At 40.9% G+C, this 19,176-nt stretch overlaps 1 protein-coding gene across 4 annotated transcripts in view; it reads right to left on the bottom strand.

The window, feature by feature from the left end:
• The window catches only part of dlg3 (discs, large homolog 3), a 58,151-nt gene that overhangs the window by 38,108 nt on the left and 867 nt on the right, over positions 1-19,176 (bottom strand). Inside the window, exons 3-4 of one of the 4 annotated variants that reach the window (XM_079557329.1) lie at positions 16,194-16,279; positions 12,750-12,860 (exon numbers count right to left, since the gene is read on the bottom strand). In XM_079557329.1, coding sequence (XP_079413455.1) covers positions 12,750-12,860; positions 16,194-16,279 — 197 coding nt within the window. Of the gene's footprint in view, positions 1-7,998; positions 9,163-12,749; positions 12,867-16,193; positions 16,280-19,176 lie in introns of those variants that run through there. The other 3 variants (XM_079557328.1, XM_079557326.1, XM_079557327.1) reach the window with 3 other exon arrangements.

A 19,176-nucleotide genomic window follows, 5' to 3' on the forward strand; every position in this document is an offset into this window, starting at 1 on the left:
ATTTGCTGCATGTCTCTCCCTGCACTTCACAACCTGTCCAATTAACAAGCCAAACATACTAAAAAAACAACAGCAGCAAAGACAGATCCTTGGCAGAGCAGATTGTAACATGACATCACTAACCACAGAGCAGCCCCTCGCCTTATTGTGATGTTATTTTGGGTTCTAAATAAAACGTGCCACATAAGGAGAATGTCAATGGAGCACAACAATGCCAATACCCTTCAAAACCTGCTTTGGTTGTAAATTTCCCACATATTTCATACATATCTTTATATGCCAGTGTTACGGGCAGAAAAAGAAGAGAGAGAAGAGGCTACCTATCTGAAACTTTCTAGCCCAAAGAGAAGAAGAAGAAAAAGATCTTTATTTATATAGCGCCTTTCACAGACATGGTCACAAAGCGCTTTACATGAGAGAATTGTACATTCACTCCATACTCGGTGGTGGTAAACTACGTTTGTAGCTTCAGTTTCCCCTGGGGGAGACTGTCACACGTCTGCGCCAACGGACCACCACCATACATTTACTCACACACATCATTCATCCTGGCCTATTGTGCATGTTTTTAGTGGTAGGGGAAACCGGAGAACCCGGAGGAAACCTACGCAGACACGGGGAGAACATGCAAACTCCACACAGAAAGGCCCCGTCCAGGTGGGAATCGAACCCAGACCTTCTAGCTGTGAAGCGAGAGCACTAACCGCTGTGCCCCCAAAGAGCTATTCGGCCATATCTTCAAGTGTAATCTAAAATAAACACGTTTTGGCCGTAAGTTACTGCACTAATCTTTCTCTGTTGTGCTTTTAGAGTCTTCATATTTGAATTAGTCAAAGACTATGGGACAAATGAATGGGAAGTTAAATTCCTGCACCAGAGGGGTGGGTGGGACTGTTGAAAAAAAAAAAAAACTAAAAACAAAACCCTTCCCCATGTAAGCGCTTTGAGTGACTTGTGTCCTGTAAAAAAAAAAAAAAGGCGCTACACAAATATGTATAATAGGTTTCCAATGATGAGCTTAACCTTGGCACTGGCAAAATGTATGACTGTATCATGCAAAATCACTTTGAGTCTAATAACCAGAATCATCTCATTTATTTAACAAATATATGACAGAGTAGTAAAAAAATAACACTGTACATTGTATTTACTGAAAGAGTACAAACAAATAGGCAACTGTCAGCTACTATATAATAATGTGAGCTGGAAATGATCATGCTTGGGCCCCTTAGAGAAATGTACCAGATTGCAGATTACATTATCAGCCTCCAATGCACGTCACAGCAGATTTAAGGTGCTTTTCAATAACTTGCATTTAAATTGACATAATGCATGATTATTGTAGCAGAATTAGTTTTGTTTTCATATAAACAATACAAATAAATGCTCAGTTATTTATGTTTCAATGTACTTAAATATAACATTTGCTTCTATTAAAAACTAGAGCTATATTAAGAGTGAAAACGCAGCATTCCGATTCCTCCTATTCAGCCAGAAAGCTAAAGGTAGTCCAAAATAGAAAGTAATAATAAAAGAAAGTATGACCAAAATTGGACAATGAATCGCTTAGGAGGATTCTGGGAATGTTTGCTTCTTTTGCTGACCAACATGCATCGGCTTGTAAACACAGGCCCAGAAAATGTCTGGATAATGTTATCTTGCAGTTCAGCAGTACAAAGAGAGGAACTGTCATTTCTAATATACTGTTTATACATCTGCACGAGAAACAGAACAATCTTAGCAGTTACGAGATAGGGACATGTCAATTACAAAGAGTCAACAAACAAAGAAAAAACACTATAAATAAAAAGATTAATGGTCTGACAATTTCCCCACAACGGTTGCACTGATAACACACAAATACCAGTCCAGACCATTGCAGCACTGTCTCTCAATACTCAGCTCTGCACTGGAAAAAAGACTTTGATTTGTACGATGTATAAAAAAGGAGCGTAGGAGGAGAAGAAGACGGAAGGGATATGGACAAAATGAACACACAAACTGAAAAACCAGGAGCGGCCAGACTAAATGGCTGAAGGGTTACTTGGATAATGCATGAGACAGAGATGGCTTTCAAAGCAGTTGCATGGTAGAAAATAAACTGCTTAGCCAAACAAATGACTCTTCGTTTTAAATAAATTAGAACCAGCTCTTGGAAAATTAAAGAAAAAATGTTTTTTTTTGTCCCCTCACTCAGGGGACAACTACTGAAGAAGAACAGCTGCATCACTTTTGCATTTTATGGGTAAAATTTACACTCAGTAAAAAACATTTTTGCATCAATCTTTCAGATGGTCAGCTTTTTACACGGTATAAGCTTAATTTATAATGCAACCCTCCCATCTGCTTGAACTTCCCTTCCACTTGAAATAAAGCAGACAGAAGAATGAATACATGAATTCTGTAAAAAAAAAAAAGTTATTGAGCTTTCAAAATGCTGTTTGTTTCGCATCAAAGGCATCTGACTTGTCTCTCAAATGGTGATGATGATAATATAAATGTTGAAATAGTCCTTAAAGGCCAACAGGCAAGTTTTGATCCGACCTTGATGCCATAATGGACCCAAAAGTTCCAGAAAAGTTAAAGGAGCTATATCTATATCTATATCTATATCTATATCTATATCTATATCTATATCTATATCTATATCTATATCTATATCTATATCTATATCTATATCTATATATGTATGTATGTATAGCCATTACTCAGCTGTTTAAACAGGGTCCTCCTTCGTACCAGCCACAGCCTTATTGCTTTGCAATGTACCATTGCCAACCTCATTTTAAAGGACTACCAAAATAGTTTTACATATAAAGGCAAAAAATGAAACAACTCAAGGCGCTGTTGAGAGCACCCACACACCCCCACAGAAATGAAGAGGAGTCAGAGACTTAGGGACTCGCTCCTCACCAAATCAATTGTGCATTTTTCTGTAGCATGTGGGTTGCAGCACTTAGCTGTTAGCTCTCTATTGCTAAAACAGGCCTGTAAGAATAGGGTACGTTCACCTGTTGCACCAGATGTTTGTGTTGTATGTTTTATTTTAGACAAGACGGTACAACACAATGTTTTTTTTGTTAAAGAATAAATTCAAAATATACAGAATTTTCTATTATTTGCTTAGAGAAAGTAGGACTCTACCTGGTTTAATGTGGTGAATGTGATGATCAAGGGGATGTTTGGCAGTGATGGGAGAGGCCATTGGTGCAGATTGGCAGCCGCGTTTCTATCATTCAGTACTTGCCTGGCCTGCCAAACTACATGCTTTTTCAAAGATATTTCAAAGACATATTCACCTTATTCCGCCCCGCACTTTTGCCACTTTTTGCTTTGTCTCGGCATTTCTGTTGTACAGACACTTCCGGTCGAGCACAAAGCCCGTTCATTTAAGCGGAGAACGAGGGTAAATATTCTCCGCTCATATCTGATGTTTAGTAGATTGATTTGTGTAAAATGGTCAATGTTCACTTGCACCAACATGTCAACACTGCACCGTTTCTCGGCACGGCCGAAAAACGGCTTTGTTTTCATGTAGTAACTGATTTTATCTGGACCTCTCCAGTTCCATGTTAACAGTTAGGAGAACAGTTGCGGGCACAATTCATGGCGGTGCCCACGCGACCTTCCGGTGAATAGTCTGGGAGCAAGCATGATCTCAATGATTTCCCGGTGGCCGTGATTGACAGACGGCATCAAGCAATGAGAGCAACGCTAGATACACCGCAGTTACAAGCGGCCGGAAGCCTTTCCAAAAACGTCCTTTTTACGAGGAATGCTTAGAACGCTGTTTCTAGCTCCAGTTTTGGGGATTTAATATTTTCCATGATTTAATGATTTAAAACAGACGAAAGAGCAGAAGAAAACAGTATATCAGTCGCCACACCGCCATCTTTAATGTTTTGGTAGAGAGCGTGGTGGTGACAGGTGACGGCTTCCGTCTCTTGGTGCGTGATTGGACCGATGTGGGTAAAATCGTGAAATGACTAGCTGTGAGCAGCAGCCCAGAAGGTTCTTCTTTTGAACAGAAAGGAGGAGTGTCTGGCAGGCCAGGCAAATTCAGTACAAGGGCAGCAGTGACAACATAATACTATGTAGCTTACTACAACCTAGTTTGAATAGTGGTGAGTGAATGAAAGTGCCATTAGAACAGTCTATGTTTCACCATTGACTAAAGAATTATAATTAGGTTTGTAGTCAATCATAATTTTTATCCTGGTTTAGTTTACAGCGAGTCAAGATTTAAATCTGAGTTTGGATTATGTGGCCAAATCGCTTAATACTAAAACATTGTTTTGAAAGTCCACGGTTAATCTATCAGTCCTTGTGCTGAATCAGGAGTCACATATCCCGGAAAGCCACTACTGTAATCAGCAAAACGTCAGTGCTTAAAACAAAGCGGACGGCCTCCCCTTCCTCATCTGTATCTTGTGACAGGCTGACAGAGAGCCAGCATTTATATCCCCAACAAACAATTACAACATAACAATAAGGGCAGATAAAAGCCAGCTCAAAATGAAACGACACTAGATTATCAAAGTACAGCATCACAAGAACTAAACTGTCCTGGTTGGCAAAGGGGCTGACCAACTGACTTTCATTTTTATTGGAGCCTTTCCCTGAAAGAGAAATCAAAACCATCTAAGTGCCCATAAAAACTACAGAGGACTCGTGTCTCGTGGTCTCACTTTGTACTACAGTACATTAGTACCTTTTCCTGATTTATGGTAACCACAGCACATGTAAACGATGCAGGACAACAGCTGTGGGTAACTTATTAAGCGATCATTCTTTTAGCCCCCCAAAAGAGTGGGCTTTATCAGAATATAAAAGTGCAAACTCTTGGCTAATTTCAAGCAGGTAGTTTACTCATGTAAGCTGAAGCTGAAGTAATTCTATAACTATATCAGTTTTACTTAATACACAGGCCACATAAAGCTGGTCGTGAGCTTAGTGTAGCCAGTAAATTGCTCCATTATAAAATAGTGTCAGAAAAACCATCAACATATGTAACTATATCACAAGTGAATCTTTAAGGCTGTGGAAAATTCCTCAGCATTCAGTTCACATCTTTCTAACTCTTTTATCCAAGACAGGATTCTAGATAAATCCCTTGATCTGATGCGAATATTCCAGGTTTTAGAGCATTTCAATACCACAGCAGGAGATCCAGCTCGAGACATTTGGACATGGAGCACATGTAAATCCCACAATTTAATACGCCACTGGTCAGCCCGAATGGCAAATCCAACCGGTCGAAGTCAAATCTCTGTAGATGGACATAAGAAGTATAGGCCTGTAACCACCTATATGCCAGCTATAGCACAGTATTTGAAGGTTTACTACGTCACACGAGCAACAATAAACAGTATTTAAAAAAAAACAAAAAACAGAAGAAAACATGCCTGTGATACCAAACACACTCCTAATGATCAGCTCGACACAGACAATGCAGCGGGTTATGAAAATAAAGTGTTTGGGAGAGGATATAATGTATGAAACCCAATGTTTGGCAAATGGTCAAAAAGAAGCAGCAACATGGTTCTGCCTCGGAATAAAAGAAGATTCCCAACTTCCGAAATCAAAATCCCCATTTTCCGGAGCACATGGCTGGAGCACATGAACGCAAACCAACTGGGAAAAGCGGCGCTCTGTATCAGCAAAACAAGCTCGCCAGTTCACATGAACACAGCACATGTTACAGAGTCAGGTCTGAAGAGAGGCGAGCCCGCTCACAGTAAAGACTCATGTTATGCCTGTATTTGACTCCGTTTACTGGGGAAAATGTTGCACAAAATGCTTAAAGTACAAACAAGCACACACCCCCATGTATATGTTTGGACCAAATCCGGTCAGTAATAAATAAAGTAAAATCAAATTAATATTTAAAGCTAATCATCGGCGAAGAGTTGGAGAAGACACAAAGACAGATTGGAGCCTGCGGGGGGAAGAGAAACAGGCAGCTCCCCATAGACAGGGTTACTGTTCCTCTCAGAATTCAATTCAAAAGCCCTTGTTTGAAAAAGAGTGTTCCCATAATCCCAACTGGAGTCACTAGTAATTAACCAAGCACGATCTGAATAAAAGGAGCACAGTCATTAATAGGTGACAGAGCAAAGAAGCAGCGGTTTTGCTTCTGGTTAGAGATTCAAAAGACACATACAGTATAACGTGTTCATGACAACTACAATGTAAAAAGCCAATTCAGATCCTTTTCGACGGCACTACATTTCAAAAGCAAAATGATTAAAATAGCTCAAATATTACAATAGGTTTATTATCAGTGTTTATGTGCTTTCCAGCAGCATATATAGGTAACGGGGGGAAGGGCAGTACACACATTTCCCACCCAAGGATGAGCAATGGTGACTGTGAATCCGAGGAGGGGGTTAGGTGGGCGTGTTTTTTTCCTCCTCGCGGTCCATGCCTGTTCTCAGGAAGCCCAGAATGTGACACCAGTGCCCATGTCCATGTAGATGCTGGATAGACGCATTGGACAGAGCCTTGCCCGCCGTGTCAGGGCCCTTTCTGCCACTCGCTCACTGACAGCAAACCACCAACTGCCTCTTCTTACATAACCCCCACCCCCTTACAGACTCACTCAGTTGGCCTTTTCTTTTTTTCTTTTCCTTTTTTACCGTACTGTAAATTTTTGGCCTAATGACAACCATGTTCAGGACTGGTCTTTACACTGCTTTTGGATACATCAATTCAAATGTTTGTATATCTTTAAGAGGTGCTTCAGTAGCTCAGTTTATACTGTGCTGTATTAACATTATGTAAAAGGCTAAAGGTGCAAAATGATCTACGTCTGATAGACACAAATACCAATACTTTCTGCATTGGCTGTTAATGGCAGTGTGAGGATAAAGCAGAGACACTGATAGGATGTTGAAATCAGAGAAATACTCACTTACTTATGTAATCATATCTGCTCTGAACTCTGAAATGTGTGAAAATAGAATAAGCTCAATTAGCTGATCATTTTGGCACAAGTGTCAATCTCTGGAGCCTCAATGAAGCAAAAGCCTCTTCATAGCTGTAGCAGAGGTAATCTGCTAATATCAGCGCTGCTGTGCCGCATATGTGAGGCATCTTCTGCATTCTACCAACATATCTAAGCCTCCATTTTACTTCCATGTCCTGCCACTTGAAACACAATCAGGCATCAAGTAAAAGAAGCTCCACTCTTCATCATAGATTAGCGCAGATGCAAGCCCACATAGAAACATACTGATGCACATGCCATTTCTTGAATCTCATGCTCTGTGTCCCTTCCCCCACCCTGCTGTCTCTTATACTTGCATCTCTCCACCTCAGTCTTAACAAGTGTTCTCTTAGAAATACAAGTCCACACAATTGTAGATGCAGTAAAGGCATAAAATGAAGAGTGTGCAGTTATCTGGATGTGTACACTCTTTGGACAGGCAGTGTCAGAGTATACCTCTCTCTTATTGAAAAGAAACAGGATGTTTAATTTCGGAAGGCTCTGTCATAAATACAGGCCATCAACAGAAATGTGTATGTATCTGATAATTATTATCATCCCTTTGATACAAATACTTCAAATGTTGCTCGGTTTAAGCATACACATTGGCTAAGATAGCACATGATGTCATCCTGGTTATTTGTCTGGGCACCCAACGCATATTGCTGCTTCAATAAAAATACACCAGTTTCGGCCTACAGTAGCTACACTTGCTTAAGGCTTTGACAACACTAGGTGTGTTAAATCTACAAGCATTAGTCATCTGCATCCAATCCACACCTGACGATAATCTCCATGTGAGCAGTGAGACTGGCTCAGTCCTGTTCTGTTCACGCTCTGCTGCTGCATCTATAGAAGGGGACTACAAATGGGATACATAGAGCTCAAGACGAATACTAAACATCAATTCTCTCCCATGGTCCACAGCCCAAGCAGCTGATGCATGATTGTGTGTGTTCTACTGCACCCTCCCTCTAACAGCCCCATACACAATAAGGAAGAGGTGTTACCTGGTCATACCACTCCCGGTTGGTGCAAGTGCACTCAGGCCACCATCCTCCTTGCCCACTGGAGTTGTTGCCATTCACTTTGGGGCAGCCTTTGGACTGGCCCTTTGGATTTGGAGCTGCTGGGCCCCCGCCAGACATGATCTTGCCTTTACTTCTACCCAATGTGCCCCCTCCTCCTCCTCCTCCTCCTCCTCCTCCTCCTCCTCCTCCTCCTCCTATGCCCCCACCTCCCCCTGAGGCTGGAGGGGGTAAGGTTTGGCCTCCGCCGTACCCAGGTGGGTATCCATAAGGTTCGGCCTGCCAGTCTCCACCATAGGCTGGGGCATCCATCCTCCGCAGGGCAGCCATTCGGGTCACTTCATAGCATTCTGGGCACTTGCAGCAGTGGTGGTGTTTGTGCATGCTGGCTAAGCTGGCTGCTTTGACGCTGAGCGGCGTGGCACTCTGTCGCTGATGCTCCTCTGATGTGAAGCCTCACACAGTGCTAATGCCCGCTGAAATATTACTAATCACAGCAATATCTTCAGATTCTCCTTTTGGCAAATCCTCTGCGTCTTCACTTTATTCCTCTCTTATGTCGAAAAAGGAAAAATCAAGATGGATGTGAAGCAGCAACAGGGAAACAAAAATACAAAATGGGCACGTAGTCTTTGTCCTCTTGACGTAGAAGATCAAAGAATATATTCAAAATACTGTTTATGAGCAGACAATCAGAGACCAGCCCCGATGGTAAGAATCTCCTCTCGCTTCTCTTGGTTCACAGTGATACGCATATAAATGTATATATAGTTATATATATGTGCATACATATATATATTCTTGTGTTTATATATCATATATATATTTACACACACAATTACATATAAAAATATTAATATTAACAGACAAGCACAAATACTGATATGTACAGAGATAAATGTATATAGATAGATATATAAATATCTTTATGCGTGTGTACAAATATATATAGATATATAAAGATATATAAACAAAATGTATAAATAAATGAAATCCGCAGATGAAAATCTTCCCTTAATTGTTCCAGTTCAAAGGCTCACGTTTTTCCTCCTGCGTGGATGTCTGCCTCTTTTCTCAGCCTGCAGAGAGGAGCGGAGCACTGGATCGCGTCGCAGCCGCTCGCCCTAGATGTGGATTATTCAGAGAGATGCGCGCGAGCAAGAGGCAGAGAGGCAGGAGGGAGGGGGCGAATAAGCAGCAGCATCCCTCCAGCACCTCACCTCGGCCAATCAGAGAGCAGCGCCGCCATCAGCAGCAGCACCAACAGTACTGAGCACTGCACTAGCAGCTCTTAAAGGGACCATGTCACCTCCACTGCCTACTGCGAGTGCTGCTCCACACAGAGCAGATACTCTTCAGCACAAGTGCTTACTAAGAGCCTGAACAGCTCAGTCTTCTCAAGACAAAACAAATGCATCATTTTAACATTAGTGGTGTTAATCTGGAGACCCAGCTTCTCACTTATATCACACACAAAATCCTAACAGATAATAAATGCAGAAACAGTACATGAAATATCATACTACCCACATTAAGGAAACCCTGCTCATCAAGACAACCTTTGTAATAATTTCCCCATCTTTGTGTTGTGATTTGTTCTGGCATGTTGAGGAAGCATTGGGAAATATTTGTGTTCAAAATGACATCAACACGTGTATGAAACCAACACGATTACACGCTTGGGCTTTAGAGTGGGTGGAGGATGAGAGTCAGAGCGAGAAAGGCGAGGAACTATATGTTTTCATGTTTTGTGGCAGTTGTATTTTGAGCACAGGGCTGTCTGTCGATCATCGTGTGTAGAATTCATGGGTTGAATTACCGCTTCATATGACTAAGTTTTCTTTAAGAGTGAGCAAGTGTTATTAAAGCAATGCATGCATGTTTAATAGAATGTGAAATGTCAGGCATGGATGTGCCTGGACAAAACCTGCATTCTTTGTGCAGCACACTTATTTATTCATCATTATACTGTCCACTATCAATAAGGGCATGTTTTTTTGTGTAGTGCACATTACTTTTAGTAACATCCAAGCAAGAATGTGAAACATGCATCAATAACAAGTTTAACATTTTCTGAATGCCCTTAAGTTACACTGAAAGTGTGATGCAGCCACATATATATGCCTATTTCCCACCAGAAAAGGGAGGAGGAGCTTCAAGGCAGCGGCTTGAAAAGATGAGCATATTGATCATAATACACATGACCAAGCGCAATCATCCTTCCCATGCTTTGGCTGACCTCTTAGACTGTCCACATTCACCATTCACCAGTACCATAAAATAATTACTCTTACGGGAACAATGTGAATGCTCTAATGTGATATACTGCGTTAAAAGATGAAGTTGGCCTCTAGTAGCATAGTAAAACATTTTCAGACTATCAAATAGGCCATGAAAAGGTCAAAAACTTTTAAATCATATGAACAGATGAAAAGCGGCACATTTCCCGACGCTGAGCAAGGATAGGCCTGGTTAGTGCCTTGATGGGAGACTTTGAGGGAATACCAGGTGTGAGCGTGTGGTTGGTGCAAGGTCCGAGGGTCTACATCAAGTATCTTACCACCACAGAGTTCAGAGAGAACAAAAATGTGCCCTGTGGAGCATTTTGGGTGGTTTACATGACGTCATGAGGAAAGCACTGAAATAAATCAAGTAATGACACTACAGCTCATTCATATGTCCTGTGCAATGCATGGCAGAGCGTGACTGACTCAGGTTGCACCGTGTGACAGCAAGAACAGGCGTATTCAGTTAGTTAATGTATTGTATGATCCTAAAGTGACAACTAATGATCTCACATGATAAAGAAAGGCTCGAGTTGCATTTTCAAACAGGTACAATCCTTCTTTATTTCAACCTTGCATACTCATCACAGCATCAGATCGGGCGCAGCGCTTATTACATAAACTCACCTGGACAGGCTGTCACAAAACCAAGCACTACAGCCCCCATCCACCACAGTCCACATGAATTGCGCTTTTCAGTCATTTCGAGGCATTTCTCAGAGACTATATGACTGCTGTGCCTGTCACCTGACCGGATGCACAACCATATGAGGACCGTCGGTAGTGAAGCAACCTTAAAGTGGCAGCATCGAAACACACAGTGGCCTCAGCTATGATGGGGATGCACTGCACTGTTTCACACACAAAACTGCCCACTTGCAGATAAGTAGCTCTGAGTAGTTGTTGCATGCTAATTGTGCAAGCGTGTTTCAAGGAAGCAGTCAAAACTGATCAAGCATTTGGAAACAATTGCAAAATCCCAATGCAAATGACATAAAGACATAGATGTGGAAAACAAAGCTACACGGCTGGGATTCCTATTAATAGGCCTTAGTGGCAGTGAACATCTGCGTCACACACTAAACACACTACCTCCAGCTGATGGAATAATGAGCGGGAAACATGGACAGGAATGAACATAGATGTAACCGATGAAAGATATTAGCAACAAGCATGACCAGGGTTAATTGACAACAGTCTCATGACCTGCCCCTCCTGGTGCGAGGCTATGATGTAAATAATGTTCAGCATGTGAAGAGTTGGATGTGTTTTTGAAGAGGGAAGCAGCTAAATGCCCTGTGTGGGCAGAAATGTGATGACTGGATGGGGCATTACTGAAGCATGGTGCTGAACAGAAGGAGAGTAAAAATAGAGAGAAGAAAATAGAGAATGAGCGAGAAGACAACTGAGTGCTTGTGTTCGTGGTATATGGGAGTGCTAAATAAATGGCGTAATTACCCATCACCTTCATACAAAAGCAGAGGAAAGCTCTGCTTGCCAAGCGTGCATCGTCACATATTGTGCCTGATGCATGTAGCAGTGAAAGGAACAAATAAAATAAATTAAAAGAGGAATGAAAAAGACAGGATAAAAAAGCGAGAAGTGAGCCGAAAGAGAGAGAGAGATAGTCTGTAGGGATGCAGGCGGGGGAGGAATGTGTTTCCATGGTAACCTGCAGGAAGGCTGAGCTGTGTGTGTCCGCTCCGCTCTGCACTGCACCGGCCCTCGCCTCTCTGTAGCCTCCCCCACTGTACGCTCCACTCACACCCCCACTCTCCTCCTCGCTAACGCGAGCAAAACCAGCGCCATGCTATCTTCCCATGTAGCCTCACCAAATTCTCACACTCTCATTATCATGCTGTTTTACATCTCATCTTGAACCCCTCCCAAAGCCCTCTTCAGTAGCAGGGGATCTCATGTGAAAAGCCAACGCCTGCAGGCAAAGGGCTGCCATGTGTCGGCAGTGCGAAAAACGGATGTCAGAACAAGGCCTTCAACAATACAGAGTTATGTCCAAACACCAGCTACACCTTGTTGCTTTTGTGCAGAAGAGCATATAAGATAAGATAAGAGCATCAAATTATAATGCACTAAAATGGAAGATATGAGAATTTTGTCTTGTCTAAAAAACATGCATACAGTATATTACAAATTACCAATAATAGTAAACCAATAAAGACCAGAAGAACAATAACACGTAAACTGTACCATAATAAAAACTGATCAGTCCACACAGCCTGGCTAAAGTAAATCAAGTGGCTCCTGGTACAGCAAAGTTCCATAAATTAAACACCATAGTAACATAGGTTGCTATAGGAAGTTCTGCAGCATTTGACGTTAAGGGGTTGGACAGGGACAAAGAGTAATTAAGTGTCATGAAAGTAATATTTAAAATATAAGAACACTGATAAAAACTGACCAATTTTTAGTAACATTATCTTCTTGTACCTCTGGAATATCCACAGTAGAAAGAGTCACAAGGCCAGACACTCGCTCCACTTTGTGAGGACTCCTCCTGCTGGTCACTCGCACCATAGACGCTCCCTCCTCTTCCTCATTCTGGTCCTGCGGAGTACAAACACAAAAACATCTTTAGATTAAAATAGGACCTCAGGGTGGCCGAGAGGTTATGCCAACATGATGCAAGGAAGGCAACATGCTGGTATTGGCATCATTACTTTTGGCTCTGACAATTTGCTGAATGTCTGTCTCTGCACTTCAGTCCATTTCAAGCTTTACTTTACTATCCTTTTAAACCAACAAACCAAAAATCAAAACGAAACCAAGACTAAATGTGACAAAATGTCATGAGACCTGAATGGGTTCTGAGCTTTGACATGACGTAGGGTAAAAAAAAAAAAAAACACAAGCACAAGTATACTGCTTTAGACATCCTTCTTAATTACAAAAGACACTTCAGGAATGTCACACTCCAGTGAAAAGTACAGTACATTATGCAGTCCGCTGCTCTGTTGGCCATGCTCACTTCGGAAAGGCACTTGACTGACAGCAGAGGGCAGCCTTTAGAGGAGGCAGAAACTGGTACGAACACAACTAAAGACATCAACAGAATTAACCATTAAGACTCACATTTGGCTCTGACTTTTATTGCTCCCCAAATAGTCTGTCCCTCACTGTCCGTCCATCCCCAACTCTGAAAGTTTTCGCTCCTCTCTTTTTTTCCACTGGCACTTTCGAGCTGTGTGCGAGCCAGGAGGTTTCCCGGTGAGTAGCACACTTTCTGGGCCATGCAATGGTCATGGTCTATCACATGCTCACAGCTTGCATTTCTCACACCAAAACTCCTGCCCTAAGATCTGAGTTGTGAACTGCTTTATTGTCAGCCAGGAGCTTATCTTAGCCCCTATACCTCCAGACTTTGACAGTCGGACTAGGGCCAGGCTTGGTGAAAGCTTGGGCCCTCGCAGTTTTTTCTTAATTGTCTACTAGCCGCTAGATGTCCCTGCCAACTTTCAACACACTTGCACTTGGTCTACTCTTTACTCATTAACAGTTAAGTCTAAACTTCACTTGTAATTGCACTCATAATAATACAGGAGCTGCTACCTTTAGACCCCCGTTTAGTCCTGATCTTTAGCCTTGTAGTACTTGTAAGGTCAAATATTTGATGAGGTGGAACTTGGTATGAAAAGTCTGAGAACCACTGCTCTACAAAAAAAGGAGGCGGCGTTCTTGTGCATAACCGGGAACAAGGAAAACCACAATGCAGACTGTTTACTGTTCACTCTGTGGTGTTTTATCACTCTCAAAACAAAGCCGCAACTCAAGAAGTGAAAACTGTGGACAAATACTGCTTTTTAAGGGAGTTTATGAAGTTATTCTTGAGAGTCATGTCAAAACAAGACAAATACAGTTCCTAAAAGACAACTTCAAGTAAATTAATGGTGGTTAATGTTACTGAGTGTAGAAAAATCCCAACTCACCACATTATGAGAAATTACAACTATAAAAAATACGGTCTGTGACCCTTCTCTGGCAAATAAGCAGCCGGCAGTCTGATGACGTCACGTTTAGTAACTACTAGGCTCTCTTTAGCCCACGGTTGAAGCAGATACTAAAAAAGTAACTAGTCTGAGGTGTTGGCACCAAGTGTAAAATGTGTAAAAGTTAGATAAATGCTGGGCCAAGCAGGTTCCAGATGAACCGGTGGATAATAATAATAACAATGTTAATCTTAATACATTTTGACGCTCAAAGTTGCTTTACAATTTTGTGCATTATTCATTCACACCATACTCGGTGGTGGTAAACTACTATTGTAGCCACAGCTGCCCTGGGGTAGACTGACAGAAGTGAGGCTACCAGTCTGTGCCATCGGCCTCTCCGAACACCACCAACCACTCACTCACTCACTACGTTCACCCAGGCTTCCTGGTTCCCAAACGCTCTCTCATCCAAGTACTAACCAGGCCCTTCCTGCTTAGCTTCTAAGATCTGAGGGGCTCGGGCAGAGCAAGAGTGTGGCCAACACAGAAACACTGTGAAGCTGTCACTATAGAAGACTATTTGACCCTGTCCAACTGATCACATATAATCCAGTTCAAACTTAGGGCATGATGAGTGTTTAAAACACCCTTCCATTAAGTGATTGGGTGTACTGAGTGCATGCATTTTAAGATTAAAAATGTCTATCACTTTTAAATTATTGAAGCATCACCAAAAAAGAGCTTTCACTGTCTGAACAGCATCAGATCTCCTGTTCTCTTGTGTACACTATAAACACTAGAGCTGTCCTGTCTAAGCACTCAATAGTTATTTTGACAACATTTTTGATAAGCACAATTCTGTGCAAAATAGTGGAACCAAAGCTACTGTCTATGAAAATTATCGTTTCAGTGATTTTATAGACCTATATTTCTGCTTATTAATATTTAATAGCAATTTATTTAGAGAATCTAACACACAAAACTCTTATTTGAAATCTCTCTGAAATGAGTGCTGTTGGCATAACAGAAAAAAACAAATAAATAGAAATCCTCTCTCTCAATGTGCAAACTGATGACGTTATCAAACGGTTTCTTGAGAAGATGGTCCTGAGACATCAAAGAGTTGTAGAACAGCGTTTTTTGTCTGGGCGGCACATTTATTTTTGTTTAAAAGATGCTGTGGGACCCCATCATCTAAAACATTATGTAAGGACACCATGAAATAACTGAAAACTAGAAAAACTTAACGGTTGTATTAATGTCTGTGACACTGTGACTGGCTCTTTGTATTAGGCATTTATTTTGGTTATTTTCTGATCAAGTGTGAAATTAAATTACTGTGTGAAGCACTTAATAGGCACATGTGAGAATTCTTCCAGGAAGTTCACAGATCAAATCCATTGGGGAAACAATTGAAGTCATATTTTAGCACTTTCAAAACTGTACTATGAGTCACAGTGATAAACAAGCACAAAATATGTTTTGCTAAAAATTAACACAAAGTAAAAATGTATAAGTTATCAGCATACAAAAATAAAAATACATACAAATTCAGAATTTGTTGTCTTTAATTCCATCATAAAAAGGCAAAGAAAATATAGCTGACAATAAGTTAAGTTAAGTTAAGTTATGTTATTTTTGTACTATTTTGTTAAATGTTTTGATTTAAGGCCAAGGTTTTAAATGTTTTATGGTCATTTACAGTTTAATGCAGTAATCTGTCGTTTAAGTGGCGGTGTCTTTATCAGGAAAATTCTTTAAGAACTCCCCCTTCTGTAAAACAGTCGCTATGGAGGAGCGTAAAGTGTAATGGGAGTGAATCACTGTGACCTTATTAGGAACCTTGTTGTTGTGGTCATGAAGAATAAACACCTCGTGATCACCTTTACCCTGTAAATATTTACCACTCTTGTTCTTTCTACATAATATTAAACAAGAAAATTACCTCCCACGCATGTTGCCGTTTTGCCTCTACCACAACAGTTTGCTCTGCATTCAGCTGCAAGGTCACCTCGTAACACTCTTGAATATCTGTGAAAACAGAAACAATAACAGACTGTTACCTATATCAGTGTAACAGTTGCATTTTAACTCTCTGTAACGGCAGTGTTCGTTTCTATTTCTTACTTTTCTGGTGCTTAAGCATCAACAAAGCAGTCATGAGCACATAGGGAGAGTGTTATCCCAGAAGTATAACACAGGGGTGAAGAAGAGAAGGTGGAGGTTGCCTGTACATCAAAGGCCAGTCTCCACATTCGGAAACTAAATGAGTCAGGCACAGACTGAGAAATCAGACCACCAGACGCAGACAAATACAGCTCTGATCACATTTTGATTGCAACTTCAATTACAGATGCAACGTAACATGTTTGCTACATTACAAGACTCAGACAGTTCCTGGACTTAAAGTTACAACTTACATGATGCACTAACTTCCATGTTCAACAATTATTTAACTTATTTTAACTTTGAAAATAATGACATTCACACGGGTGGCACAGCGGATGCTCTGGTTTCCCCTACCAGTAAAAACATGTACAATAGATCAGGATGAATGAGAGTCTGTTTGTGAGTGCGGGACAATGGGCAGAAATGTGTTTACATGCATGAGTCCCATGTATGTTCATTGACATGCACTGTCCCAACCAAGTAAAAAAATAAAAGAGTGACATTGAGAGTGTTGTGTTAAGCACCAAGTGTAGCACATCACATGGACATTTACACAAACCCGATACATTTGAAACATTGACAGAAGATTTCTCCAATGCAGTGCGTTGTTAGACAACCAGCAATAAGAGACAGTATGTCCCAACACGACACAGTGAGAACAAAAGTGTAAGAATGGAGCATTTGACTCATCCTGGATCTGAATGTGGAGGAGTGAAGCTGTGTGTGGGAAGACGAGTTGGTTGCCCAGCTGACTAAAGAGCACGCTCACTTATACAAACTCTAATGTGTATGCAATCTATTAGGTTTACCTGTCTCTGACAGGCCATTTTGGCACTTTCACTTTTATGAACGGGTGCTTTTATGCAACTGGGAAAACCATGCCTCGATGTGCAACTCGTTCATGTCTACAGTATCTAACGGTTGCAAAGTGATATAACAGGCCACAAAGGGCAAACACTTTGTTTATTGGTATATTGAAGCATTGAAGCATCATCACATTTGCAAACTGTGAAATAATTATTGTGTTGATTAGATAAAATGTGAATATTTATATGCAAGCACAGTTTAAAATGTTACACACTGAGCTGTATTTAGTTGCTACCAACAACTAATATTGAGTTGCTATTTATTCATTTATTCAACAGTCAGCATATTTTTTTTTTGCCTCAACAACCGTTCACAACAACAGCAACAGAATATTTCATTGTTTTCACATAGATAAAAAATGCTATTTTGTGTGATTTTGCCTTTGATGACAATCTAGGCATTTTATTCAGTTGCTTTTAAAAATATTTCAAGCCGAAGCTTTGGCCCTTATAAAGTGCGGTGGTGCTGTTGTCTAAAGAAACCACTTTGTGGGTTATTGGGCCTCTTATTTGTTACTCACCTATTGAACTGAACAAAGTCACGCTGCTGCTAGTCAGGGTGAATCATCCAAAGAAAATGTGCCACTGGTTCACTAAATGTTCATGAACAACAACACAAAGCTAACACAAAGGTCGGAAATAAGATGTTATTAAGCAATTTTTATTGACCAAATAACAATATTCTCCTGTAATTTGAGCTCATAAATGTGTGGGTCCCTCAGTGAGTGCTATAGCATGTTTGTATGCCAGGACAAAAGGATGGATGCCCTGTTTTAGGGTCGCTTTGTTCGTGCCAGTCCAACCATGTGCACATCCAATCAAGTGGTCCGAACTGGAACGTCCCACACAATATCAGACTACTTTACTTCCCACAATGCATCCAGGTTAGTCATGTTCAAACAGAGATTCCTGAACTTGTGATCAATCAAAACCTTAGGAGATGAAAGCACATTTTAATTTAACAAAGAACTTCAGGGTTGCTTCTGCTGTTTTATACTATGTCACACAAACCACAATAGTGTTGCAAAAGACAGGTTTTTATTGTCTTTTTGCAACTGCAACCGATCGCCCACAGCTGAGAGTCAAAAATGCTAATAGTGTTTATTTTACAGCAAGTCCTGGACCAGCCACGACAGAACATTCTTTATGAGGAATGCATGGAATTTAACTAAATCTACCTTTGATCTTTCTCTAATAAATAAACTTCATGATGTTTCCTTGCTTATTTATCAGTGTCCATGTTAAATAAAAAATATGATATACTTGACATTATGCGCCAGTCTTTAGGATCATACAATTCACATGCACAACAGCTTTCATGGACAATACATCTTCCATTATAAACACTACTACTGTATGAAAACCTGTAACAAAAGGTCATTGTACAAAAATGCTATACAGGGCCCTGGCAATATGGAGACCTACATTCCAAAGGCCCAGGTTCATTATTATGATCACAACCATCTGTTCCATTGAAGTGCCCTTGATAAGCAGAAGAAGACTGTCTCTACCACAGAGAACGCCACAACTAAATGCTTAACAGCATTATGAAAGCACAACAAAACACACTCATCCTTTTCTGTCCATTAAAAATGTCATTCTTCATAGCATTTGCTTCATTTTTAATTTCTAATCCACATAGTACATGTTGCTATCTAGTCCATGTAAATGTGTTATGGCAACTTTCCCCCCAACACACAGAGATATTTGCAAAGAGAAACTAAGTGAAAATGTCAAAATGCATACATGTTTTAATGAGTGTGAAGCAGCCCCTCCTCCAGATCCCCTCTGAGCAGCAGCAGTGGGTCAGAAGGAGTAAGAGCAGAGCCAGGGGCAGCACCACAACATGATGTGATAATTAGAGGGACCACTCAGGCAGCGGTTAAACTCCAC

The sequence above is a fragment of the Gobius niger genome (genome assembly GCF_951799975.1).
Source record: "Gobius niger genome assembly, chromosome: 5".
NCBI classification, from domain to species: Eukaryota; Metazoa; Chordata; class Actinopteri; order Gobiiformes; family Gobiidae; genus Gobius; species Gobius niger.